This window comes from Felis catus, chromosome D4 (genome assembly GCF_018350175.1).
Source record: "Felis catus isolate Fca126 chromosome D4, F.catus_Fca126_mat1.0, whole genome shotgun sequence".
NCBI classification, from domain to species: domain Eukaryota; kingdom Metazoa; phylum Chordata; class Mammalia; order Carnivora; family Felidae; genus Felis; species Felis catus.
The window spans coordinates 29,245,928-29,272,500 of record NC_058380.1 but is presented as its reverse complement, the minus strand read 5'-3'; the positions used below and the strand labels follow the sequence as shown (position 1 = coordinate 29,272,500).

The following is a 26,573-nucleotide window of genomic DNA, read 5'->3' as shown; positions in this document are numbered from 1 at the left end:
GCATTCCCACCAGCAGTGCAAAAGAGATCCTCTTTCTCCACATCCTCGTCAAGATCTCTTGTTGCCTGAGTTGTTAATGTTAGCCATTCTGACAGGCGTGAGGTGGTATCTCACTGTGGTTTTGATTTGTATTTCCCTGATGATACGTAATGTTGAGCATTTTTTCATGTATCTGTTGGCCATCTGGATGTCTTCTTTGGAGAAGAGTCTGTTCATGTCTTTTGCCCATTTCTTCACTGGATTATTTGTTTCACTGGATTATTATGTGTTGAGTTTGATAAGTCCTTTGTAGATTTTGGATACTGACCCTTTATCTGATACATCGTTTGCAAATATCTTCTCCCATTCTGTCGGTTGCCTTTTAGTTTTGCTGATTGTTTCCTTCGCTGTGCGAAACTTTTTATTTTGATGAGGTCCCAGTAGTTCATTTTTGCTTTTGGTTCCCTTGCCTCCGGAGATGTGTTGAGTAAGAAGTTGCTGCAGGCAAGATCAGAGTTTTTTGCCTGTTTTTTCCTCGAGGATTTTGATGGCTTCCTGTCTTACATTGAGGTCTTTCATCCATTTTGAGTTTATTTTTGTGTATGGTTTAAGAAAGTGGTCCAGGTTCATTCTTCTTCATGTCTCTGTCCAGTTTTCCCAGTACCACTTGCTGAAGAGACTGTCTTTATTCTATTGATAGTCTTTCTGCTTTGTCAAAAATTAGTTGGCCATATGTTTGTGGGTCCATTTCTGGATTTTCTATTCTGTTCCATTGATCTGAGCATCTGTTTTTGTGTCATGTCATTCATTCACTCATTCATTCATTTATTATTTTGAGAGAGACAGAGGGAGAGGGTGGGAGCAGGGGAGGGGCGGAGAGGGAGAGGGAGACAGAGAGAGAGAGAGAATGAATCCCAAGCAGGCTCTACACTGTCAGTACAGAGCCCGATGTGAGTTTTGAACTCACAAACCACAAGATCATGACCTGAGCCAAAATCAACAGTTGGTCACTCAACCAACTGAGCCACCCAGGTGCCCCTCTCCTTCACTTTCAAAGAATAATTTCACAGGGTACAGAATTTTAGATTGTGTATTTTTTTTTTCTCACAACCCTTTTAATATTTCAGTCTACTCTTCTTGCTTGCATGGTTTCTGAGAAGTTGGATATAATCCTATCTGTTTTCCCTATAGTTAAGATGTATTTTCCCTCTGGCTTCTTTCATGATGTTTTATCTTTGATTTTTTTTTCTTTTCTTTTTTTTTTTGTAGTTTCAAAGTGATATGCTTAGGAGCAGTTTTTGGCATTTATCCCACTTGGTATTCTCTGGGCTTCCTGGAATGGTGATTTGGTATCTGACATTAATTTGGGAAATTTCTCCGTCATTTTTCAAAATTTTTTTGTTTTTCTCTCTCCCTCTTTTCCTTCTAGTACATCAATTACACATATATTTTTTGTAGTTGTCCCACATTCCTTGAATATTCTGTTCTGTTTTTTTCAATCTTTGTTTCTTGTTTTTTTGGGTATTTTTGTTGTTGTTTTTTGTTTTTTTGGGTTTTTTTGTTTTTAAGGTTCCCATGGATATATCCTCTAGCTCAGACATTTTTTTCCTCAGCCAGTCCACTATTTAGCCCACCAAAAGCATTCTTCATCTCTGTTAGTGTTTTCATTTCTGTTAGTGATCTCTAATACTACTTTTTTTTAAAGATTCCCTTCTCTCTGCTTACATTGCCCATCTGTTCTTACATGCTGTCTATACATTAGTGCTCTTAGCATATTAATCATAGTTGCTTTTAATTCCCAGTCTAATAATTCTAACATCTCTGCATGTCTGGTTATAATTATTGCCTTGTCTCTTAAACTGTGTTGTTGTTGTTGTTGTTTTCCTTTTGCTATGCCTTGTAATTGTTTTCTTGATAGCTAGATATGCTGTACTAGGTAACAGCAACTGCTGTGAATAGGCTTTTGTATTTTGGTGGTGAGATATGAGAGGAGGAGAAGTGTTCTATAGTCTTTTAATTAGGTCTCAGTCTTTTAGTGAGCTTATGCCTCTGGACTGTGAACTTCATGAGATTCCTCAGGTTTTTTTCTCCGCCTAACTTAGATGTCCAGAGCTGACTGGAATTGGTTATTTGCCTTCCCCTAGGTCTGTTAGGTTCTGATAATACCATATGAGGTTAGGCTCTGATTAACTAGTTTCCCTTGAAGGCAGGCCTTGTTAAGAACGGAGTGCTCTAGGGGTGCCCGGGTTGCTCAGTCAGTTGAGCGTCCGACTTCAGCTCAGGTCATGATCTCACAGTTCGTGGGTTCAAGCCCCACATTGGGCTCTGTGCTAACACTCAGAGCCTGGAACCTGCTTCAGATTATGTGTCCCCCTCTCTCTGCCCCTTCCCCACTCATGCTCTGTCTCTCTCTGTCTCTCAATCATGCTCTGTCTCTCTCTGTCTCTCAAAAATGAATAAATGTTAAAAGAAAACAATTTAAGAATGGAGTGCTCTATTGTATTCAAAACCTAAAGTAGAAGTGGAATTACTCCCACTGTTTACTCTGAGGACCTGGTTAAGCTCCTAAGTTTCATAATTTTGTGGGACCCTTCCATAACTGGATCCCACTGGAATTTTTAACTCTCAAGAGTTATCCACACTGGGCCTCCAACCACTCACTAATTACAACTCAGGTTTTCCTACCTGGGCACTGGTTCCCATGGCAGTTACCACTTGTGGATCTCTACTCCAGTAAGTCACAATTTCCTGTATTTGCTTGTCTGTCTTTCCAGTCTTGGGGGCCAAGATTTGTCCTGTGTCCTGACCCTCTCTTAAGGATGCAAGAAGAGTTGTTGATTTTTCAGTCTGTTTTGCTTTGTACTTGTTGTTAAGACAGAGCGGTCACTTCCAAGGTCCTTTCATGCACAACAGGAGACTGGAAGTCTCCATATGCCGTATATGAAAATCTATATAACTACAATACCATTATTATATTTAAAAATTGATACTAATTCCATAGCACCATTATGTATTTATTTAAAATTTTTTTTTAACATTTATTCATTTTTTGAGAGAGGGAGGGAGGGAGACAGAAAGAGAGAGAGAGAGAGAATGTGAGTGGGGGAGGGACAGAGAGAGAAGGAGACACAGAATCTGAAGCAGGCTCCAGGCTCTGAGCTGTCAGCACAGAGTCCGACTCAGGGCTCCAACTCACAAACCATGAGATCATGACCTGAATTAAGTCGGGTGCTTAACTGGCTGAGCCAACCAGGCGCCCCTAGCACCATCATGTATTTAGTCAGACAGTAAATTCTCTTGATTGTCCCCCATTTTTTTTTTACAGTTGATTCTTTTGGAATCAGAGGTCAAAGCTGAATTTGGCTGATAGGTTCAAAAATCTCTTTCAATCTGTAGATTCCCAATTTCTCTTTGTTTTTGTTTTGTAAAGTATTTGTTGAAATAATATGGTTACTTTTCCCCACCGTCAGATTATAGAGCATTCTGCCATCTCCAGTGTAATAAAAGATGCAAACTCCTCTCTCCCTTAATCATACATTCAATTTCTGTGTGCATTTGGGCCTATTTTGTTATTTTCTATTCTCTCCCTCTTTTTTTTTTTTTTTGACCTGTTGTATATTCACACACCAGTACCACTTTGTTTTAATGGTGGAGCCTTTCTATTTTATACCTAATATAAAATAGGGCTAGTTCTCCATTTCTCTTACTTTTCAGGATTTTTCTGACAATTCTTGCTTGTTTTATCTTTTAAATAAACTTTGAAACCAGTGTGCCTAGCTTTAGGAAAGATAGCTAATGTTATTTGGGGGAGGCTTATGTTAAATATATAGGTTAACTGAGGGACAACTAACATCTTTCTGACATTAAGGTTTTCGTCTACCTATCCAAGAACACTTATGTCTTTTGGTTTGTTCAGATTTACTTTTTGATCTTAAAAGAGTGTTTTAAATATTTTCCACATATATAGGTGTTAGGCATTTTTTACTCCCAAGGTTTTATTGAGTTTTGGGGCTTGGGGGGATTTTTTTGCTCTATATAAGTGTATCTTCTTTCCAACTTTAAATTGATTTTTATTATATCATCGTATTTGGAAAATAACACCTCAAAACCATCATCATTCTTTCAGTTAACCCAAAGGAAGTAGTTACCAGTGGAGTATATGCTGTTTTTCATGTATCACTCTTAAAAATTAATGTAAGAATATAAGTTTTAATTTCATTTTACATGAAATGTTATAGTACAGGAATTTGTTAAGGTAATATCTTAGAAAAAGAGATAGAAGGTTAAATTATTTGATGTTGAAAAAGAAGTCAAAACATAATTCTCATGGTTAAAATATGCAGTCTTTTTTTCTATCTACTCTAAACCTCTGTCAAAATGTACCCAAAAAGTGAGTTTCCTTAAGGAGTCTGATCAGTTATCTTTGTTATTTATGTAAAAGACTGAGTAATAATCAGTTTATAAGCTTGTATAATGTGATACATGTGCTCCACATGTGTGTGCCCTTCATACCATTTCATACTTCGGTCTCCAATGGCTTACCCCACCAGCTTTCATTTTCCAAAGCAGTTTTTCAAAGTATTTATTTTTAAGTAAAATGCTCTTTGTCTTTCACCATGGCAGCTCTATTTGTGATTTATTTAGTAATACATTTCATCAAATTATAGGGTCTTAGCAACCTATACTTTCAGCCTTTTTCAGCAAGAATTTAATTAAAGGGAAATGGGAGGAGAATGCCCCTAGGTATTCCCTGTGAAATCTCTCAAAGCTGTTTCAGAAATTACTGGTGAGGAAGAGACGTGCTCAGAAAATAGCTACTTTTGCTCCACCCACAGTGCTCAGATGGAAAGCTGAGGGCAGTGGCTTCATGAGTGGGCCTGAACTCCTTTGCTGTTTATTTTACTTCTGATAGCATGTTCTCCCTCAGCAACTAATAAAATTTATTTGGTTTGGAAAATTGTGTCTGCTAATCCAAAGGGGACAGACAGTCCAGAAATGCTGGGTGGCCTTCAACTTGTCCAATTCCTATGGCTTCAGCTCAGCAAGTTCCCCAAGCAGTGGCGTAAGGGCTGGAGCCTTTCCATGGACACTTTCCCATGGACTGAGCATCCCAGCCACATGTTGACATGGGGAGGCTGATTCAATCAGTCAGTGCAGATTACCACCCCCACACCCAACTCTTCTCCGCACCCCCCCCCCCCCGCCCCTTGAACAGTTCCCCACATGTGCTGTGTGGTCATTTAGAAACTACATACTTTCTTTGACCAGTGCACCCTGCCCTATGTTTAGACTTCCAACTATTTGCCTACCACAGTACACCAGTGGAATTTCATGTTTTACCATTGGCCGGGTGTCTTTGGCCTTGGCTTCCAAATACAGTCATGTATTTTCAGAAATGGGCTGCCTGTGTTCTTTTAAACAGCAGATGGTTGTCCCTCTCTGTGGTTTAGATAACCTAGAAGAAATTTTTTATTCTTGGCCTAAAAATCAAACCTAACTTCTCAAGTCTATCCCTGGTGTTGCTATCACAGCCCCCTGCAGGCTGCAGGTTGCAAAAACCCTTTCTGGGAGAGCTGCTGAAATCCTTCCATAAGTCTGTGGAGTATAAGTAATTCAGCATGACCTGATGTCTCAGGTAAATCTAAATCCATTGCTTCAAAAATATTGAGAAGTTTGATGACTGGATGGAGAGTTTTTTCCTACATACTAGAATGAATGAATCAATTGAACAAATCAAAGGAAGAATGGATGCAGGACTGACGAACCAACTGGCCTCACAGTGCGACTGTGAATGTGCTTTTTTAGCTAAGAAAATTCAGGCTTTCAGTGTTGTTGAATAATATAGGCGAATGTATATAAATGAAAGGCTAGTGTAATACCATGGACAGAAAGGTAGCAAAGAAGTATAGTAGTAACTAAAACTCCCATTTCTACTTATTTATTTATTGAGACTCCCTGAGAGCCTCTTTTTTTTTTTTTTTTACATTAATAGGATAACAAAATTAGTCATTGAAAAAGTTGACTTTTCAAATAAAAACCTGCTGATACTGATTTGTAGTAGACATTACAGTGTGTTTGGGTTTGTGTTTGGGTTTGTGTTTGCTTGGTGTTGCTGCTGTTTGCTTTGAAAAGTAATCTCTCTGCACATGTAAGTGGTGATGATGGCACAGTCCTCAAATTTGGCATGCTTCTTAGATCAAGTTTTCATGGAAATACACCTTTGGGAAAGAATACATTCTAGTGCCTTGGAATTAAGTAGTTATCCAGAAAAGCTGACCCCAATTTTTGTGGGCTTCTCTGGCAACCCAAATGGCCCTGATCTCTTTCTGGTTTGGAAAGGTGAATACTGCCTGTGTTTGTCTTGAGTGAAGAAGCTTCTTCCTTCCCTTTGCCTCTCTGGCATTCCCTACCAACAGGCACTGCCCTCATTAGGAACTGTTCTTGCAGAGAATTGAATTCAGCGTTCTATTTTTATTACAGCTATTAAAAAACATTTGGAGCCAAAATTATTTAATAAGCACCTGAACTAATTTCTTTATTATACTGCCTCTTTTTGGAAAAGATGGGGCAAACAACAGTCTCAGTATTTTGGAGAGACAAAGTACAGTTTTCTAAATGCCAAGGAGCCATCTATCTAGAAGACTCTAACAGCAGAAGATGTTGGACACAGCAGAGTGCCCTGTCAGGCTTCCCTGCTTTGTGTCAGAAGTTGTTACTAAGGCTCAGATGTTCTACATGAAAGCACTGACTGGGAGCCTCTTCCTCGTATTTTAAATGAGAAAATTATAATGTACCACACATAAGTCCCAAACACCCAATCTCATTTTCCTAAAACATAGCTATAATGCAGAAAACCTCCCCTGATTAGCTAGAAGTCTGAGAGAGCCAAGTTTTTAGCTTATCATGTTTTTCTTGAATCCATTATTTTGATCAGTATCCAGGCTAGATACTGATAATTGGCTTTTTAAATTTCCATAGAAATGTATATTCATCTTATCTGGTCTGACAATACAGTACAGATGTGTATGCAGAAAACTTTAGTTATCCCCTCATTATCACCCTCTAGTACTTCTGATAATCATACCTTATACTCTTGGAGACATAGACATCTGTATAAAACAATTTTTCTCTTTTTTTAAGTAGTTATATAAACAAAAAACAAAAACAGCATCACACCCTACACATGACTCTGGAGCCTGTTTTTTAACCAATATATCTTGGATAACCTTCAAGGGATATAGATCCAGCTCATTTTTATAAAATAGGAACATATTCCCTGATATGAACAGACCTTAATTTATTCAGCTGCTTGTCAACGGATGCATTCAAACTGTTTTTAATTTTGTTTTTATAGTACTGCTGCAGTGAATATCCTCCCAGTGATGCTTTTATTTCTGCCAGGCAGAGTCACAAAAGTATGGTTATGAAGGCCAGGAAGATGTCTGTTTCACAGTTCATTATGTGGTATGACACAACCAAATGAACAAAACCATTCCCTGTCTCACCTCTGAGAACATATGTCCCCTGTACCTACTTCAGCATGGATGTCATTCTTTGAAACTTTACTGATGTGTGAGGATGAAAATGATAGCTATGTTAGTTTACCTTTCTTTACTATTAACGAGGTTGAAATCTCCATATTTTTATTGGCCTTTTGCATTTCTTCTTTGGTAATTTGCCTTTCCCCCCGGTTTTATTGAGATATAATTGACATATAATGTAATTTGCCTTTTTTATTTCAAAACCAACCTGGTACACTTTTAGAACATTTTATATAATCTGAATATGTTGGCCCAGTCAAATTCTGTTATGCAAATATATTAAGATCATATTGATTTGGTGATTTCTGCAACCAGTATTGATTATAAAAAGTTATTTTCTGGTGTTTGGGGGGCAAAATAGATTGTTTTCATTCAAATATTAAACATGGGTCCATAAATTTAATAATTCACAGCAAATAATCGAGTGTAGTCTGAATCAGAGGCAATAAAAGATAATTGTTAACATACACATTTTTTAAACTGTGAGAATAGAACAAAAGCATTATGTATTTGCTGACTTGAATGTGTAATTTTGCAGATCTTATATAAATTTTTAAGCAATATCTTTTATTTCAGATATTTGGTGGAACTACCGTTTTACCCTAGTTTCCTTGTTACATGTGTTCATGTTTATCTACTGCTCATTCCCAACAGCTCCTACCTTTGTGCTGCCAGGCATCACTCAGCCACTGTGACCTGATGGTAAAAATCACATTTAATGCACACAGCTGCTCTGAGAGCCTAGGAATGGTGCTGCCTGAAAACTGTCACTGAAGTGAGAAACTTCTCTAATGATGTACATAATTATTTCATATGGATCCTGAAAAAAGATAACATGTGGTGAATGCAGGTCAAAAGACATCCCTGCTGTTTGGGAAGGGAGGAGCCACTGAGCAGCCATGTTCCCTCTGCACCTCAGAGTTTCCTGCCTCTTGGGGGCTTCCTGGCTCCATGACAGAGGCTACAGATCCCCTTAGCCCCTGCCCAGTAGTGTTCTACTTTAGAAAGGTGGATGGAAACCGCTCCCAAGGGTCTACTAATGTGACTAAAACTGGCTGACAGCCTAGACTTTGAAAAGACTTCCCTAAATACTGGAGGGAGTGAACACAGGGTCCAGGCATCTGGGCATCTGGCTTACATGGGAAGTCCATCTGCTTGCTCCCCTGGGCCCGGGCCCCTGTTCCAAGCAGCACCTCCACTCTTCAGTCTGCAGAGTGGAGAGGCTCGTGTATAACCTTAGGTAGACAACCAGCTCCAGCATCAGACCTCCTGGGTTCAGACTGTAGCTGTGAGTCCTTGGTCTCTCTCCAACTTCAGTAGCCTTTTCTGTAAAATAAGGATAATAATGGTACCTGTTTTGTAGGATTAAACTACAGTTAACATGCTTAGCATGGTTTCAGGTGAATGCTTAATAAATGGTGGCTACCGGTCTTTAAGCCTCTCCTGTTCCTCTGCATCTGGCTTACCAGTCAGCTCTGCTGTCCCGCACACTACACCTCTGTGTAGCCTCCTGGTGTTGCTTCTGTCACAGCTGTCCCTCTGAAGACCTGTCACCAGTAATGGCTGCACTTCCATCCTCTCTCATTGACTGCTCTTGGCTTCTATCAAAACCATGACCTTGGGGAAGTCAGAGGGGGCCTGTCCAGTGCAGTGCATGTGGTTCCCTCCCCTCCCATGTCCTCAGTCTCAGCAGTGCTGATCAGAGCCAGACCTTCCTTCTCTTCCTGGATGACATTATTCTCTGCTTGTGTATGTCCTACCTCCTCCGTCTGCAACTCCTCCTTATCTACCTGTTGTCACTGCTCAGGGCACAGACCTGGGCCCTCTTCTTCCCTGATGGAGTTCCCCGATGGCCCCTTGGAGTTCTCCACTCTTGTGTCACTCCATGCTGGCTGACGGTTCCTTAATATGTATCTTCAGCCCAGATAGCTCCCCAGAACTTTGAACTTGGATATTCAAGGGCCTACTTTATCCCTCTTTTTTGAGCGCTCCTCAGATATTCTAAATTCTATTAAAAAATACATTTAAAAAAATGGGGCACCTGAGTGGCTCAGTCAGTTAAGCATCCGACTTTAGGTCAGGTCATGATCTCCCAGTTGGTGAGTTCAAGCCCCATGCCGGGTTCTGTGCTGACAGCTTGGACCCTGGAGCCTGCTTCAGATTCTGTGTCTCCCTCTCTTTCAGCCCCTCCCCTGCTCATGCTCTCTCTCTCTCTCTCTCTCTCTCTCCCTCAAAAATAAACATTTAAAAAACAAGTAAATTCGTACACCCCAAACTGAGCTCTTAGTAAATCCTTCACAAATCTTCTCTTTCCTTCTTTCCGTTGGAGTAATGCTAGATCCATCCAGCTCGTTGCTCAAGAAACCTGGGACAACTTTGATTCCTACCTCACCTTCACCACCTCTCATCAAATTCATTGCCAGTTCCTCTTGATGTTACTGCTAAAATACATTCCAGATACTCCTCACTTCTCCACTGCCACCTGGGTCACGCCAGCTACCAGCTCCCCCTGGGCTCCCTGCACCCATTCTAGTCCCGCACTCTGTTCTCTGTGCTGCAGCTGGAGTGATCTTTGACTGTAACTCACATCCTGGCACTCCTCTGTGTAAAGTCCTTCAGGCCAGAATAATCACTGAATAGAATCCCAGAGCCTTCCTTCCTTTGGTACCGCCTCATCACAGGCCACCTCACCTTTGCACCCTGGGGTTTCTCTCTTCTTCTGACCTTGCTCTTCCCTGTCTCGGGACCATCACAGCTGCCATTCCCCCAGCTGGAATGCCCTTCTGGCTACTCTTCACCTAGCTAATCTCAGCTCAGCTGGAGAGGTGGTCCCTGACCACCCAATCTAAATTGGGACACTTCTCTTATTCTGTTTTACCTCAGCCTGTCCTTTTCCTTAATGCCTTTTTCTCAGTTTTGGTGTGTGTATGTGATGTGTACCTCCCACCGGGCCCCAAAACAGACCTAGTCTGTTTTGTTCCCAGTTTTCTGGCCTGTACCTGGCACACAGAAGTGTTCTGTCATCTTCCTTGAGTGAATGACCACCAGCTCCTTGCCATTGATTATAACAGGGGAGGTGGCATGGGAATTGCAGCCTAGAGCACCGGTGGCATCCATGATGTGGCCCCCAGATGTGCCAGGTGATGCAGGGGTGGGGGCACCATGGCAGTTGTTCTTTGCCAGGCGTGGGGAGATGGGGGAAAGGCGTCCAGCAGGACTTCCCAGAAGAGTTGAAGCTCAGGGTGAGAATGTGAGATCAGAGAGTCAGAGGGGGGCCTTTATCCTGCCCTCTGCTTCTGTGAGACTCATTCCAACTCATATGCTTTGTCTAGCCTTGCCCCAGAGTTAATCCAGGACAGAGGTCTGCAGGAGTTATGCTGAGGGAGAAGAAAAAAGAGAAATCACGAGAAATTGCACCGTGACTCCGCCTATTCATTTCCTGCTCCTGCACCCATTCCCTGGGCTTCACGCCAGCTCCTGCAGAGAAATGGCCCAGAAGCCATGGTGAAGGGAAAGCCCTGAAGGGGTTTTTGGGTAATAGGGAGGCTTTGTGCCCTCAGCTTTTGTTTTTCTTACTAAAGGCAGTAAACATCTTTGGCAGAACCTGGAAAGCACTCTGCTGTCTGTGGTGCTGCAGGTGAAGAGGCAGGAGGCCTTCCTTGGGAAAGTAGGGCTGAAAGAAGAAAGAGAAGTCTCACCAGGCCAGAACAGGCCCACTGTTCACAGGGGCTGAGCCACCAGTGGCTCAGAGCTAGACAGGTGTCTCCTCACTCTACCTCCCAGGAGGTAGAACCCCTGATTCACCGACGTGACACAGGAGGAACCTCCACATACCTTCTTCTATGGAAACACAGCTCCACAAAATGTTTGGGGCCCAGAGTACCATGGTAGGGATCAACTCTGGATCTACCAGGTCATAACCACCATATATGAAATTGTTACTAAAGGAAAAAAAATTTTTTTAACTTTCAAGCAACAGATTTGCAAATACAGTTACTGAACGTTTACTAGATGTCAAGCATTGTGCTAATCTTTGTACATGTATAATTACTGCATTTGATACCTCTGAGAACACTATGAGGGAGATAGGCCCATTTTACAGATGAGTAAGCTGAGGTTTGGAGGTTAAATAATTTTCTCAAAAGCCATCCAGTTAGTCGGTGGTAGCTCTGGGACTCAAACCCAGGTCTGATTACACATATTAAATCTTTATGATGTACTTTAAAACATAATTTTTTTTTTAATTTACATCCAAGTTCATTGGCATATAGTCCAATAATGATTTCAGGAGTAGAATCCAGTGATTCATCCCCTACGTATAACACCCAGTGCTCATCCCAACAAATGTCTTCCAAACAACTTTTTTTTTAAATTAGGGATGTATACCTCAAGGCCTTTTTCCATCTTATTTTTTATCACTTTCTTCCTTCACTGATATTTGTTTATCCTTTTTGAAAGCATTTTTTTTCCTTTGAACATTTCTCTGATTTCTTGAGTTGAATTGGAAGCAAATTCACATTATTTTGCAAATGGACACTTGGTGAATTTCATGGATACTATAAATATTAACTGCTGCTGACCATGATGAAAAGATTCACAAGCTGGATTCGTGACTGCATTTTGATCTCTCTCAGTCTTGTTTTCTCAGTAACCCTCTTCTGTTTAAAATTTTGTTTTTTGCTGTAAGGAAGAAGATTTCTCTCCCCACATCAGCTGTCATCTGCCTGTGGCTTCGGCACCTTCCCAGCCTTGAAAAAGCAACACTGCATCTTTTTGAAAAGCTAATCTCCAGTGAGAGAAATTTCCTGAGAAGGATCGAATGCTTTTTGAAAGATTCATTGCTGGTACGTGCTGGGCTTTGATTAGGAGAAAACTCCTTAAAGAGGATGCTGGGTATCATCTCTTTTTCTCAAAGCAAGGGGAAATGTAAACAGAGAATTTTAATGTATCTGCATTTTGTTGTAGAAACACCAGTGGCCGGGCTTTTCTGCATACTTGGAGCGTGTATTGAAAATGGGGGCTTCTAGATTTACTTGACTGATGCACCTTCTATTGCATATTCACAAGAATTGATATTAGAGCACACTGTTTTCAAACAATATTTCTTATATCCATATGAAAAGTTAGTTTTAAAAAATGAAGATCTTATGAATGAGAGGAGGAATAAAACAAAACCCTAGAAGAAATATTAAAGCAACAAAAACAAGGAAGAATTCTGTAAGTTTTCTTTTGGTATAAGCCTTCCAGCCTTGAACCCTCCTCCCCCGATGTGGCTCGCCTATCCTCCCTTGTACTTGGGACTTCTTGGGCCTGGGAATTTGGGGACTCAGTGGGCCAAATGGAATGGCCTCATTGCCTAATCCAGTGTTAGGTGGCAGGGTTCACAGGCAGCCCCCAGAACCTGAGGGGTGGGGCTGTTTTCCTTTTGTAGGAGGCAACTCTGTGGAATTTATGTGCATTTTTGTAAGAGCAGGAATAAAGACCAATGCTGCCTGAAAAAAAACAGTCAAAAACTAAGGGAGGTGCCTTGCTCCCTGTGCCTCTGTTTTACCAGAACCCCTGTGGTTTCTAACATGCTTTCTCATTAGCTGTCATAACCTGGGGAAGATAGGGTGCAGAGATTTTCTTCCTGCTGTACAGACGGAGAAAGTTAGTTCAGAGATGGGGAAGTCAGATCTTCAGTTGGGGGCAAGGAAACTGGCAGGAGAGTGTATTCACCTCCCCACTTGAGCTGAGACTTCGGAAGGGGGAAGCTCTGAGGTTGGCTCAGTTTCCACAATGCCCACCTCCCAGACACCTTCTGTTTTTTATAATTCAGTTGGAACGTCCTGTTTTCTTTCTCTTTCAAATTGGAGGCTGTGTTAGGGAATCCTAATTGAAACAGTTGCCTTCTTCCTATGTCCATTGTTCCTTGTAGGTACCCCCCAGCTCTCATATGTAACTGTCCAGGCTTTCTCTCTTACTCCATAGGCTTCTTTCTGCCTTCACGTTCTGGGGCCTCCCAGGTGACTGTGGATGGTGCTATAGTCACCGTTGGCCGTGGACCTGTAAGTTAAGTGGCACAAACTGAACCCAGCTGATTTGAAGTTTGCAATGTTTGACAGGAAAAAAAAAGTAAGGAAGGGAGGAAGGAAGGAAGATAGGGACAGAAGACTGAGAGAGCAGCAGAGAGGTTTTTTTTTTTGTTTTTAGGAAAATGACTGCTTGACCTCACCATTCAAAAGACTTGCATAGTACCTTACTAGGTGAGAAATAAGAATGCACCTTACATAATAATAATTATAGTAAAATTCAAAATGAACAAAGGTGTTTGTTTATATAGCCCATTTCAAACATTACTTTTATTATCAGGTAAATCTCTATTTCTATTTTTAACGTAAATGTGATGGTATAATTTAATTTTCTCTAGTCGTTTTTCCGTGGCAAAATATAGTACCTGAGTTATTTCCTTGCTGTCAGGGTCCTTATTAAATTGTCTTTAGATCCTTTCCCTGTAGATAAATTCCAGTTCTATCGACATTCTGAGTTGGTTTGATTCTGCGGCCCTTCATTGGCCCTGTGGTTCTTCTCTGAACCTCCCCCATGTCCTTTTTACCTGGGCCCTCGGGCTTGAGAGCCAGGAAGCAGGCACCCCCACGGAACAGTGCCCTTACACAGCCTTCAAGTCTCCAACTTTTATAGTTTGATCTCCCCTAGGCAGACAGCTTCGAAGGCCGTTGATCTACAAAAGTATTTATCAGGATCATGTGTGTAGATTTCAGAGCTTCCATTATGGTCAGAGGAGGATTCCAGAGGGTGTTATTTGGTTTAATTTATTGTGGCATTGGCAGGATGTGACCTCTCTATGCCTTATCGTTCAAGGAGGTAATTACAGTGCAGAGTTGCAAGTCTCTGGTTGGCGTGGGCTGTTCTCCTCAGGCATCCTGGGGCTGCAGTGCTAGAAAACCAGGCAGGCTGGAAGATGGCTATGACGTGACTGAGTGATTAGAAGGGTAACCTGAAGAACCTGCTTCCTAATTGCATCATCTCATTCGTTTATCACAGCATGTATCTCCGTGCAGTGACAAGGCCATGCAGAAGTATCAGAGAGATCTCCTAGACTCTGCTAGCAGGGTCCTGCTGTGTTTGCCTCCAGAAGAAACTTGATGCCTATTACATTAGGGTTGGATTCTGAGAGTAATTAAAGTGTGATGGTCTACGTAACTTGTATTTTATATGGAGCACTGTTAATTATGTTTCCATCTTTTGGGACTGTCCAGAAATAGCCCTGGAAATTCTATAGTTACAAGATGTTGCAAAAACAAAAGATAAAAGTGTGGTACAGGTTGTACAAAGGGAAATGATCTCCCCAAATGTTCTTTGGCCTCTCGGTGACTTGAAAGCTTGGTATTTTCTTTTCTCCTTTTTTTTTTTTTTTGGTAGTTCATTTTTTATTATTTTAAGTTTTTATTAAAATTTTTTTTTAATGTTTGTTTATTTCCAAGAGAGAGAGAGACAGAGCGCAAGTGAGGGAGGGGCAGAGAGAGGGGGAGACACAGAATCCAAAGCAGGCTCCAGGCCCAGAGCTGTCAGCCCAGAGCCCGATGTGGAGCTCAAACCCACGAACTGCAAGATCACAACCTGTGCCAAAGCTGGAGGCTTAACCAACTGAGCCACCCAGGTGCTCCTTAAGTTTCTATTTTAATTCCAGGTAGTTTACAGACAGTGTTAATATTAGTTTCAGGTGTACAATATAATGATTCAACACTTCCATATATCACCCTGTGCTCATCACAAGTATACTCCTTAATCCCCATCACCTCATCCCCCATCCACCTCCCCTCTGGTAATCATCAGTTCTCTAGAATTAAGAGTCTGTTTTTTAAATTTTTTTCTCATTCTCTCATTTTTTTTCCCTCTTTGCTTGTTTGGTTTCTGAAATCCACATATAAGTGCAAGTATATGTTATTTGTCTTTCTCTGACATTATACATTAAGCATTATTCTATCTCCATCCATGCCATTGCAAATGGCAAGATTTCATTCTTTTTTATGGCTGAATAATATTCCATTGTGTGTGTGTGTGTGTGTGTGTGTGTGTGTATATATATATATATGTGTGTGTGTGTGTGTAATTGTGTGTATATATGTATATACATATATATATATATATATATATATATATATATATATATATATATATATTTAAATTGGTGTTCTTGTATTCTTTGGGTAAATACCCAGTAGTGTGATTGCTGGATCATAAGGTAGTTCTATTTTTAACTTTTTGAGGAATCTCTATACTGTTTTCCATAGTGGCTGTACCAGTTTGCATACCCCCCAACAATGCCCAAGGCTTCCTTTTTCTCTACATTCTTACCAACACCTGTTGTTTCTTATGTTGCTGAGTTTAGCCATTCTGACAGGTGTGAGGTGTTTGATTTGTTTTTCTCTGATGAGTACCTTTTCATGTGTCTGTTGGCCATCTGTATTTCTTTAGAGAAATGTCAGTTCATGTCGTCAGCCCCTTTTTTAATTGGATTATTCATTTTGGAGTATTGACTTTTATATGTTCTTTATAAATTGGAACAGTTATGTCATTTGCAAATATCTTCTCCCATTCCATAGGCTGCCTTTTAGTTTTGTTGATTGTTTCCTTTGCTGTTCAAAAGCCTTTTATTTTGATGTAGTCCAAGTAGTTTATTTTTGCTTTTATTTCCCTTGCCTCAGGAGACATCTAGAAAGAAGTTGCATGTCTAGAAGTTGCTATAGTCAATGTCAAAGAAGTTACTGGCTGTACTCTCTCCTACAATTTTTATGTTTTCAGGTTTCAGATTTAATTTTTTAATCCATTTTGAATTTATTTTTGTGTGTGGTGTAAGAAAGCGGTCCAGTTTCATTCTTCTGCATGTAGCTGTCCAGTTTTCCCAACACCATTTATAGAAGAGACCATCTTTTTCCCATTGGTTTTATTCTTTACTTCTTTGTCAAAGATTAATTGACCATATAATTGTGGGTTTATTTCTGAATTTTCTGTTCTGTTCCATTGACCTATGTGTCTATTTTTGTGCCAGTACCATACTGTTTTGATCACTACAGCTTTGTAATATAATGTGAAGTCCAGAATTGTGATACCTCTAGCTTTGCTTTGCTTTGCTTTTTCAAGATTGCTTTGACTATTCAGGATCTTTTGTGGATCTATACACGTTTTAGAATTGTTTGTTCTAGTACTGTGAAAAATGCTATTGGTATTTTGATAGGGATTGCATTAAGTTTGTATATTGGAAAGTCTGCTATTTTCCATTAAGACAGGCACCAACCTAATATTACCTGAATTCTAAATGCATATATATCTTTTTGACTTCCAAAACAAAAACAAGTTTTCAAAACCTGCTTACTTTTGAGACTCACCCTTTGGCTTCCATGGGCTAGGCTGGCCCCAAGTTCATGGCCACCTGCTGCATGTGGTGGCTCCTAAATAAACTGCAGTATTAACCTCAGTTTGTCATTTACTGTGCAGACTGACACCTTTCAAAGCATATGGTCTTGTGTTTTCCTTGACAGAATACACACTTCAAGACCATAATCTATAGCTTCAGACCTACCTTAAAAACTAATGTCACCAAAAGCAGTGAAAACTACTTGCTAATTATACAGGGTTTTTTTTTGACACTGGTTTCCCAAGGCTGACCCAAATCAGAAGGATGTTATGTTTTCTAGTTACAATTCTGTCTGTGGAGCCCAGAAAGCTATTGTTTATATTCCACATTTGAATGAAAAGTGCTGGCTGGGTGGCACAGTGGCGCTGTGCTTGGCTGCCCTGCTGCATGCCAGGGCCGGGATGTACCCTCGTTCCCATGCCCTTTCATTCTACTCCTCTGTTGGCTGACCCCACATGCTGCCTGCCCCTCCAGCTGGGTCCAGAGGAGCTGGTCCCTCATCTTCACAGATAGATTTGCCCATGAAAGAAGGGAGGAGAGGGGGAAGGGAGACTGGGTTCATTTTGTTTTTGTTTATTTGGATTTTAAATCTGAAAATACTCCTCATATTCTCTCCTACCCAAAAGTCTTCACAGCTCAGTTAAAATTCTTTATCTTGTCAGGTATGCCTCAATAAAGCTGGGGGGAAAATTAATTCGTAATCTAATAACAACTTAAGAATAAAAAACATGAAGGTATCTCAGTGTCCTTGTTAACCTCCCTGATGTGAGATAGAATATGTTCTTGTCTTCGTCCTCCAAAGAGCAGTTGTAGCCACTTCAAAAAGAAAAACTTCCTTTACACAAAATTCCAAGCACAGTTCCCCATTAATAAAAGATTATACTAAAGAATTAACTCCAGATCCCAGATGATGTCAGTTTTCTGTACTTGAATAACTTCTTACCAATGTTCTAAGGTTTTCTTTTCCATATTTTTCATTAGCAGTTTTTAAGCATTTCTTTTTTGAGTGCTTTAATGTGGCGCATGAATTTAGCAGTGATCGAATTGAAAGTGTGGTGGCTTATGCTTGTTAACAGAAAGGTAAAGAATCTGCATCTCGTACAGTAGTTGCACTTCCCATCATTGACCTCTGGGGGGCACCAGACCCCGCTCCCACCCCCCACCCCCACCCCCGCCCCAGCATTGTCTCTGCAAAGGAGGCCCAGATTGCAAGTGCTGCTTTACTGTTGGGGGGTTCAGGACTTTGCAATGGACCAGTCAAATGAAGGGAGAGAAAAAACAAAAAAAAGCACAGTGTTCGACCTGGGGTTTTAGTGCCACTTAGTCACTGAGCCAAGAAGCAGCTCTCAGGTTGAGGGACCATCTTCCTGCTCAAGCTGCACAAGCTAACTATATAGAGTCCACTGGGCGAGGCTAGAAAGAACTTCAGGTTTTAGGGATCTTGTTCAACATCCAGAGCTGGCATCCCTTTGTCTTAACGCCCTTGGAGAGCATGGGTAAATTTAAAATTTTAAAAACTTAAGTTTTTCTTTAAGCCCAGAAATGATACATTTATCAGTAACTAAACAATAATTACATTATGGAATATGGAAAAAAATTGCTTGTAGTATAAACAACATCTGGTAAAGATTTAAAAGAAAGAAAAATTTTTCCAAGCTCAAATTTATTGAAAGAAACTTGAGTGTTTTGAAACAAAATGGGTCCTGAAATGTAAAAGGGATATTTACAGTCTTCTTTTTAGCATTTTGGAAGTAGAAAAGAAGAAAATGGCATCATAAAACATATATATTTATAAAGGTGCCTTATTTTACACAATAGATACGAAGATTTTATATAAGTAGATATTTTAAAAACCAAATTGTTTTTCAACTCAATAAAGGAGCTTACTATTGAAATGAATCTTATGAAGAATCCCCTTTTTAAAAGAGCAAAGTTATTTTTTGATAAATACAGTCACCCTTTAATTATATTACAAGACAATATATTATATTATATATTATATATTATTATAATAATATATAATATATTATAATAATATATGATATTATATTATAATAATATATAATAATCTATTATATATTATAATATAATTATATATTATATAATAAATAATAATATAATAATATTAATATATTAATATATTAATATAAATATATATTAATATTAGTATTAATATTAAATTAATATTATTAATATAATAATATTATATTATATATATTATATATTGTATATTTTATATATTTTATGTTATATATTATATATATTATATATAATTATATATAATATATAATATAATATATAATATATATATTATATATTATATATATCTTAATATATTCTATTAAATTAATTATATACATATATTAACACAAGGGTTCCCACCTGTCAGGGTTTGGAGGCTGCTGGGTCAGCTCAAGGGGGAGCTTCTAATCAGCCACTTCTTTTTAAAAGAATGACCATTCCTAACTAAAAACAGTTAACTATATTAAAATAGACCATGAAAGAGAATCTGTTCCAGGCTTCCTGTACCTCATTTTACCTGTCACCTTTCAAATCATATTATAATATCCCTTTTTGGTTTATATTCTCTTTTTCCCCTCCTCCCCATACTCTATCTTACACACACAAGGAATCAGAAAATGATAGAAAAGAGGAAAGATTTCTTCCATGAGAGTTATGTTCTTCCATGTTCTCAGGCCTCTCTTAAGTGACAAGTGGCTTGTAATAATGCTCGATAAATTGGGATGGAAATAACAGATTGGACGTCAAGGACAGTTGGCCTCTCCCTCACCTTCCCCCCGCGACACAGGACTAGAGCACACCGCCGCCACACATTTCTTCTGTGTGGACTTTGTCATCCCTTGTTTTGTTGAGGGATGGGAATGGGCTGTCCTAGGCAGAGAGGAGATACACAGGGCATTTTGGAATCGATGTGGGAGATCGGAAGGGGATACACACCCAACAGGACAATCTGGTCTGTAGGAAGAGGAAGTCAGAGTCTGGAGCCCTCCATCATCATCCTCTGTTAGTCCTCTGACATTCACTGAAAGGATTGGGGTGGTGTGAGGGGAAGAGAGAAGGGCAAAACACGTGTTATTGATGGCCTCTTGGTGACATAGTTTCCCTAGATTTGAAATAATCTGAACATGGAAATCATTAGGCCAGTTGGAGAAGAGCAAGCAGAGCTTGAGAAGGAACAGATTTTGGTAGGATGGAGAAAAACAGATAAACAGATGGAACCCAAGAAAGTTTTTCTTGCCCTCATTTTTACAGGAAAGATAATCCCCTGGATTGTAGGGCTTCAGAGCTAGGGTTCGAGCTGGTTTGCAGAGTGGCCTGTGGTGTGTTTACTGTAGGGTCCCCTTCCACAAATAAGCCAGGACACAGAGGGGTTAAATGTTCGCCTCTTCCCTCACAAGGATGCTGTAAAGATTCAGAAGGGAAATTTATGGCTTCCAAAGAAGCATAAATTAAGACTTTAATTCTATTTGGAGGATTCTCTTGATAGGAAAAGCAGCTTAAGTTTGCTTTTGTGATTTGATGTCACTGGGACACATGCCTGGCCTGTGAGCACTCCAGGCTTCATGAGGGGACTCACTGACCCTGAAATTATGTGCTTGGGAAGTGTAAAGAGTCTTGTTTTAAAAACCATCCGTAAGGGCTGAGGATGAGAAAGAGCTGTTCACGGCTCTGGAACAGCAAGGAAGACTGCTTTTTAAATCAAAATCTCTGCCACTGCTGTTTCAGCAAGGCTTCCCTGCCTCCTGGCATCTTATCTGTTGTAAAAGCTGAAATGGGTTGTAGAAGCAGGTTGAGAGCAACCGAAAGTCTGAAATATTTAGACAGAAGGAACTCTAAGAGAGTCCATTGGCATGGAGAGAGCAGGCAGCTCCACACATTCTGGAGATATTTAAAACATTGGATTGAGTGGTTTTGATAGAAAACACTGCATAAAATAGAAGTATGTCCAAACTCGAATTCTCTTTTAATAAATTGAGTTACAGCGTCCTTTCTTCTCCCCCTTGAGTTTCATAGTAGCCCTGTTCTACACAGTGGATCATCCTCTCCTTTGCCATTTAGAAATCTGTGATCAGTGTTGAATGATTTTTTACTAGCATCAAATGTATAGAGTGGCTCTAGATTCGTTAGACCATTCTCAAAAGGAATGGTTCTGTTTACCATTTCTAGTTTTGGTTTTCTATCAGTGCATTTTCAGGCTCTGTGTATCTGTCTGCCTGTGGGCATTTGACAGTATTTGGTCTTAAACACTTAAGAGGCATATTGTCCATCTACGAAAGTTTGAAAAATTTTTGGTGAATTTGATGAATCACTTTAAGACATACAGTGTGCTGGGGTGCCTGGGTGGTTCAGTTGGTTAAGCATCCGACTTCAGCCCAGGTCATGATCTCATGGTTCGTGAGTTTGAGCCCCACATCAGGCTCTGTGCTGAGAGCTCAGAACATGGAGCCTGCTTCAGATTCTGTGTCTCCCTCTCTCTCTGCACCTCCCCCACTCGCTCTCTCTCTCTCTCTCTCTCTCTCTCTCAAACATAAATAAACATTTAAAAAAAAAGACATACAGTGTGCTTTTCCCTTCTTGTTTGATTTTTCCATTATGAATATGTAGAAACTTTTATGGTATTTTCTGGGCATTTATCCAGTGACCTGTTCATAACTGTTATTATTTACAGTGGGTCTGAGACTCCAGGAGATTAACAGGCTTGCCTGAGATCAAAGCCAAGAAATAACATGCATCTCTTCTGTTGAACTGTGGCCCTGCCAGATTATTTCTTGAGTACATAATGATTTTACCTATGAGAATTTTTAGTTGGTCTCTTTTAGATAAAAATTCACATCAGTGAAGGATGAGGGAGCATGGGTTACTCTACCTAGAGAGTAGAGATTTGTAACTTACAAATCACAAATCTCTCTCTTCCAATAATTAAAAGAAGTTATCCCATCATTTTAATAAGTGGTGGTGCTCTTGCCTGGAGCCTTCTGTGGCAGGCTGTAGTGACGGTGTATGAACACTAGATGGCACACGTTCAATGTTACAACTCAAAATGCCCAGCTCAAACCAGAGAGTAGAAAAGAAAATCTGTGGAGATAGGTTCCATTCTTTCTTCAGCGTGGTCCGGAAAACTTGAGAGGCAAAGCATATCTTTTCTTCTTTTTTTGTTGAGGGGGCTTTGAAAAAATGTTTGCCAAAGCTGGTCATATCAAGTGCGGTATGACTCAAATTCCTTAATCCACTCACATTTGGATGCTACTGTAAAATATGTGTTTGTTTCACAAATGGCATTTTTCATCTGGCTAACTCTCATGCTTTGAGCTCTGGCTGAAAAGACAGGCAGGGAACCTGAGTCAGGCCCATTAAAGCCCTACCTAAGCTATGGTGGGTCAACTTCTGCAGGCTTGAACCATCAGAACCATCACAAAAATATTCATAGAATAAATTAGATCACTTCCCTTGTTCAAGATGATGGTATCTATATTTTGTGTTCGTTAACCCCTTTTCCACTGTAAATAATAGAAGCTGCTAAATTCTTTTCTTTTTAATTTTTTTTTGTTTGTTTTATTTATTTTTGAGAGACAGAATGTGAGCAGGGCAGGGGCATAAAGAGAGGGAGACACAGAATGTGAAGCAGGCTCCAGGCTCTGAGCTGTCAGCACAGAGCCCAATGCATGGCTCGAACCCATGGACTGTGAGATCGTGACCCGAACTGAAGTTAGACGCTCAACTGACTGAGCCACCCAGGCACCCCACTAAATTCATATATAGTTCCGGATGGTGGTAGTCCCTGCTTTCCTTACTAATAATCGTCAATTACTATGTTGTCACTGCTCAGTAAGGAGGAATGAAAAGATAGCAGGCCCAGACCTGACCTTGAGGCACTTCTAGGCCATGGGAGGTGGTCAGGTCCATGGGCACTTTGTATAAAACTGGCAACACACACAAGCTCTGCCTTCACTACAACATGCTGGTGAAAGGCATTTTTAAATTTCCCATGATACTTATTGACCATGATACTTACTTTCCCATGATACTTATTGACTCTTTTTTTGGATCGTATGGGCTTACTGTGGAAAATGTGGAACATACAGGAGTATAACGAGGAAATAAAGCTTGTCCATGATCTCTTTGCCTCAAGAGAACCCATTTGCTCCATGCACTTGGATTTTTTTTTCTAACCCAAAGAAATATGCCCATTTTCTAGACACTAGCAGTTCTAGACAACTCATCTCCCCGATAATAACCAGTCATTATGTTATCAGTGAAATGCTTCTGATATTTTACTTTTGGTCTCTTTTACAGCCTGAAGCAGCCTGCTACCCTGCCATATTCAGAATTGTTGATGAAATGTTCAGGTAAATGGTGTGCTATTTCTGCTAATAATTGGCCTAGAAATGCTCAGTTTCCAAATATGAATAAAAGAATTTGTGGTAGTCTCTGGCTATACCATGGGGAAGTTAGTTTCTGATTCTGTCTTACCCATCCAAGCTATTTGGTAAAACCCAAATGCCAGTGTATATTTAAAAGCCAATGCCTAAGAATTAAGATAACTTTCTTTTTTTTAACCATTTAAAATTCTAATGATGGTAGAAAGGCAGAATTGAATTCGATATTAAATCATTAAATATTCATGTAGGATTTTTCTCAGCTCAAAATAAAGTGTAGCAGTGTACTCCCTTCACCACATGAGGGCTGACCAATCTTTTTAAAAGATTTTAAAGCTAAGAAAAACCAAGAAAAATAAGTAAGGCAATTCTTAAGAGAGCTCTTCTGAAAGGCAAAATCAACTATGCGTGTTATCCTCTGACACATTAATTTTGCAAATGTGAGTACTTCTTGGGAAGTACGTTGGATTTATAGATGATGAGAGGTGAGAGCCCAGTGGATACCAGGCAGTGGATACCATGGCTGGCAGTTAGTGGGAGCTTGTTACCCAGAGAGGGTTTCTGTCCTCTTTTGTGGGTACTGGTGCAGCCCTGGTACTCACCCTCCCCCACCCGTCCCCCTTGGCATTCACCAGTAGAGCCTCCAGGGCAGACAGTAACCCTGGGGAAAGGAATTTTTACAGCAGCCCTTAAGTTGGTCTTGAAACATACCAGCTTCAAGCTAAATGAACATAGGAATAAGTCACAATGCGGTTTTTAGTTTAAAGCGGGGAAGGTTTGAGTTGATTTCTTTTGTTTCAATATAAAGTTAGTTGTGTGAAAATGCGCAGAAACCAATCCAGGTGCACACAGATTCTTCCACCGTTTACTGGGTAGATTTGACCCTGACAGTTTACCCCCTTGGAGCTCTTTCTCCACTTGAAAAAGAAAACGATCTGTTGATTTTGCATGCCTGGGCATACAGTGTACAAATACTTCTAGAGAGCACTCAGGCCTATATGGAAGGGATATGCAGTGCTTCATGATTTAAAAACCAAGCAAGGAAGCTTTGCAGATTGCTACTTTAAAGAAAGTATTTCGGAAAGGAGTGACGCACAAGGACCGAAATCTAATGAGCTAGGATACTGCTGAAGCTTATGGCACACACAAAAAATGTTTCCACTCTTCCCTTTTACAGTTCAGAGTCACATGTTTGCCAGATTAATCATTAAACGTGTGTAATCTGGCTTTGCATTGCTCAGGTATGCACTCCTGGAAACCGATGGAGCCCCAGAAGTACTAGCCGCTATTCAAGTGTTTACATGGTGCTTTGTGGAAGCTCTGGAAAAACAAAACAAGCAGGTTTGTTATATTGCACATATTAGTCATTTCCCCCAAGCGGGGGTCGGGGGGGAAGGCTGTTAAGAGTATCTGGCTAATCACCAGAAAGGAGCACTTAATTTTTAGTGATTTTGATAGACTGTTTTGCTTATGAAGAAAGCTTCCAAATGAATGCCCCAGCAAAGGTAAAACCATTTTAATTGAAAATGAATCCAGATAGTTCTCATCTGCCCTGCGCCCTGGTACCCGGAAGCATTTATCTACTGTTGTGTAAGAAAACTGGCGTGCCAGCATGTGCCACCCTGGAGGACGCATTTTCCAGGCCCTGTGTTGTATGCTCTCTGCTGAGCGGGACTCTGCCCTTGTCAGGCCAGCAGTAGTGTATGTGGCATGTGCTAAGAAGGAAATGCCACAGAGTACAGAGCAGTGCTGGACATTCTTAATCATCAGAGTTTCCCTGCCTGGGAGGAACCCAAATGTGAACTGGGTTCCAGGAGAGAAAGGAGCCAGTGAGAATGACGAGGAGAGATTTGAATGATTATAGAGAAGCAGCTAGGAATGACAATGACCAAGAGGTGTGAGGTGGTCACAGTCAGTAAGAAGCCACGCGTGGGGGGCTGCAGGAAGGCTTGTACTGCAGGGCCCCCTCAGCAAACACCAGGCAGCTGCTGCCAAGGGCCAGTGACCGACTAGAGGGACCTTGTAAAACAGGAAGCATTTTCTACCAGAGCTTTCGCTTTGGGATATTTTAACTGACCTTTACTGTGTGTGGGGTCCACTGCAGCTCCCCAGGAGGTGGGCCATGGTCCCCTCGTGGTGGCTTTCTACAGCCTCACATAGGAGAGCAGTGCTGTGCGATGCTTGGCCCTGCTGCAATCCCACACATCCCTACACCAAAGAAATCTCTCAGGTTTTAGCAGATGTTCTGCTTTTTAAGACAATCATAAATATTTATGATTTTCTCTCATCCTTTTTCCCTAGAGAGGTTAACTAGACTGTAGCAAACCTCATTTCAATACCCAGCCTAGAATTTGGGAGGAGAGCTCTGCTGAAAAGCACTTGTTGGCCTTCACACCTATTTTGAGGCATAACTATAAACATCTTTTATCCTCCCTATACATTCTCTGTATTCCCAGTTAGGAACCAACCTCTAAAAAACCTGCCCCTTTGAGTCCTGAAGACACCTAGGTTAGGGCAGATGACATTGGTTAAAGCATTAGCTTAAGGGTGTTTTTCTTATCAGCCTTTCTCCTGACTGTTGGCCTTGGGCACTGTGGATTTGGACTAGAGTTACAGTTGCTTTTAATTAATTTGTTAAAATTATTATTTTTTTAATGTTTACTTATTTATTTTGAGGGAGAGAGTGCACAGGTAAGCGGAGAGAGGAGTAGGGGCAGAGAGAGAGGGAGAGAGAGAATCCTAAGCAGGCTCTGCACTGTAAACACAGAACCTGATGCAGGGCTCCATCTCATGACCACAAGATCATGAGTCATATGCTTACCTACTGACCCACCCCTTAATTGATTTGTTTGTTCTTATTTTTTTTAGTCTTTTTTTTTTTATTGAGGTATGATTAACAAATACTAGTTTCAGGTGTACAACATAATGATTTGATATTTATATATATTGTGAAATGATCACGATAAGTCCAGTTAACATCTGTAACTAGAGTTACAAAACTTCTTGTGATGAGAACTATTAAGATACACTCTCTTAGCAGCATTTCAATATGCAATACAGTATTATTAACTGTATACCATACCATACATTACAGCCCCAAGACTTACTTATTTGTTAACTAGAGGTTTATACCTTTTGATCACCTTCATCCATTTCGCCCACTCCCCAGCCTGCCTCTGGCAACCACCAATCTGTTCTCTGTATCTGTGAGCTCAAGTGGTGTATTGCTCTGTTTTG

The 26,573-nt window shown here is 40.3% G+C and overlaps 1 protein-coding gene across 10 annotated transcripts in view; it reads left to right on the top strand.

Annotated features, from left to right (window-relative positions):
- The window catches only part of FANCC (FA complementation group C), a 265,345-nt gene that overhangs the window by 203,871 nt on the left and 34,901 nt on the right, over window positions 1-26,573 (top strand). For all 10 annotated transcript variants that reach the window (XM_045043621.1, XM_045043627.1, XM_019815868.2 and 7 more), the window contains 3 exons: window positions 12,208-12,364; window positions 23,254-23,306; window positions 24,578-24,677. In XM_045043621.1, coding sequence (XP_044899556.1) covers window positions 12,208-12,364; window positions 23,254-23,306; window positions 24,578-24,677 — 310 coding nt within the window. The remainder of the gene's footprint in view (window positions 1-12,207; window positions 12,365-23,253; window positions 23,307-24,577; window positions 24,678-26,573) is intronic.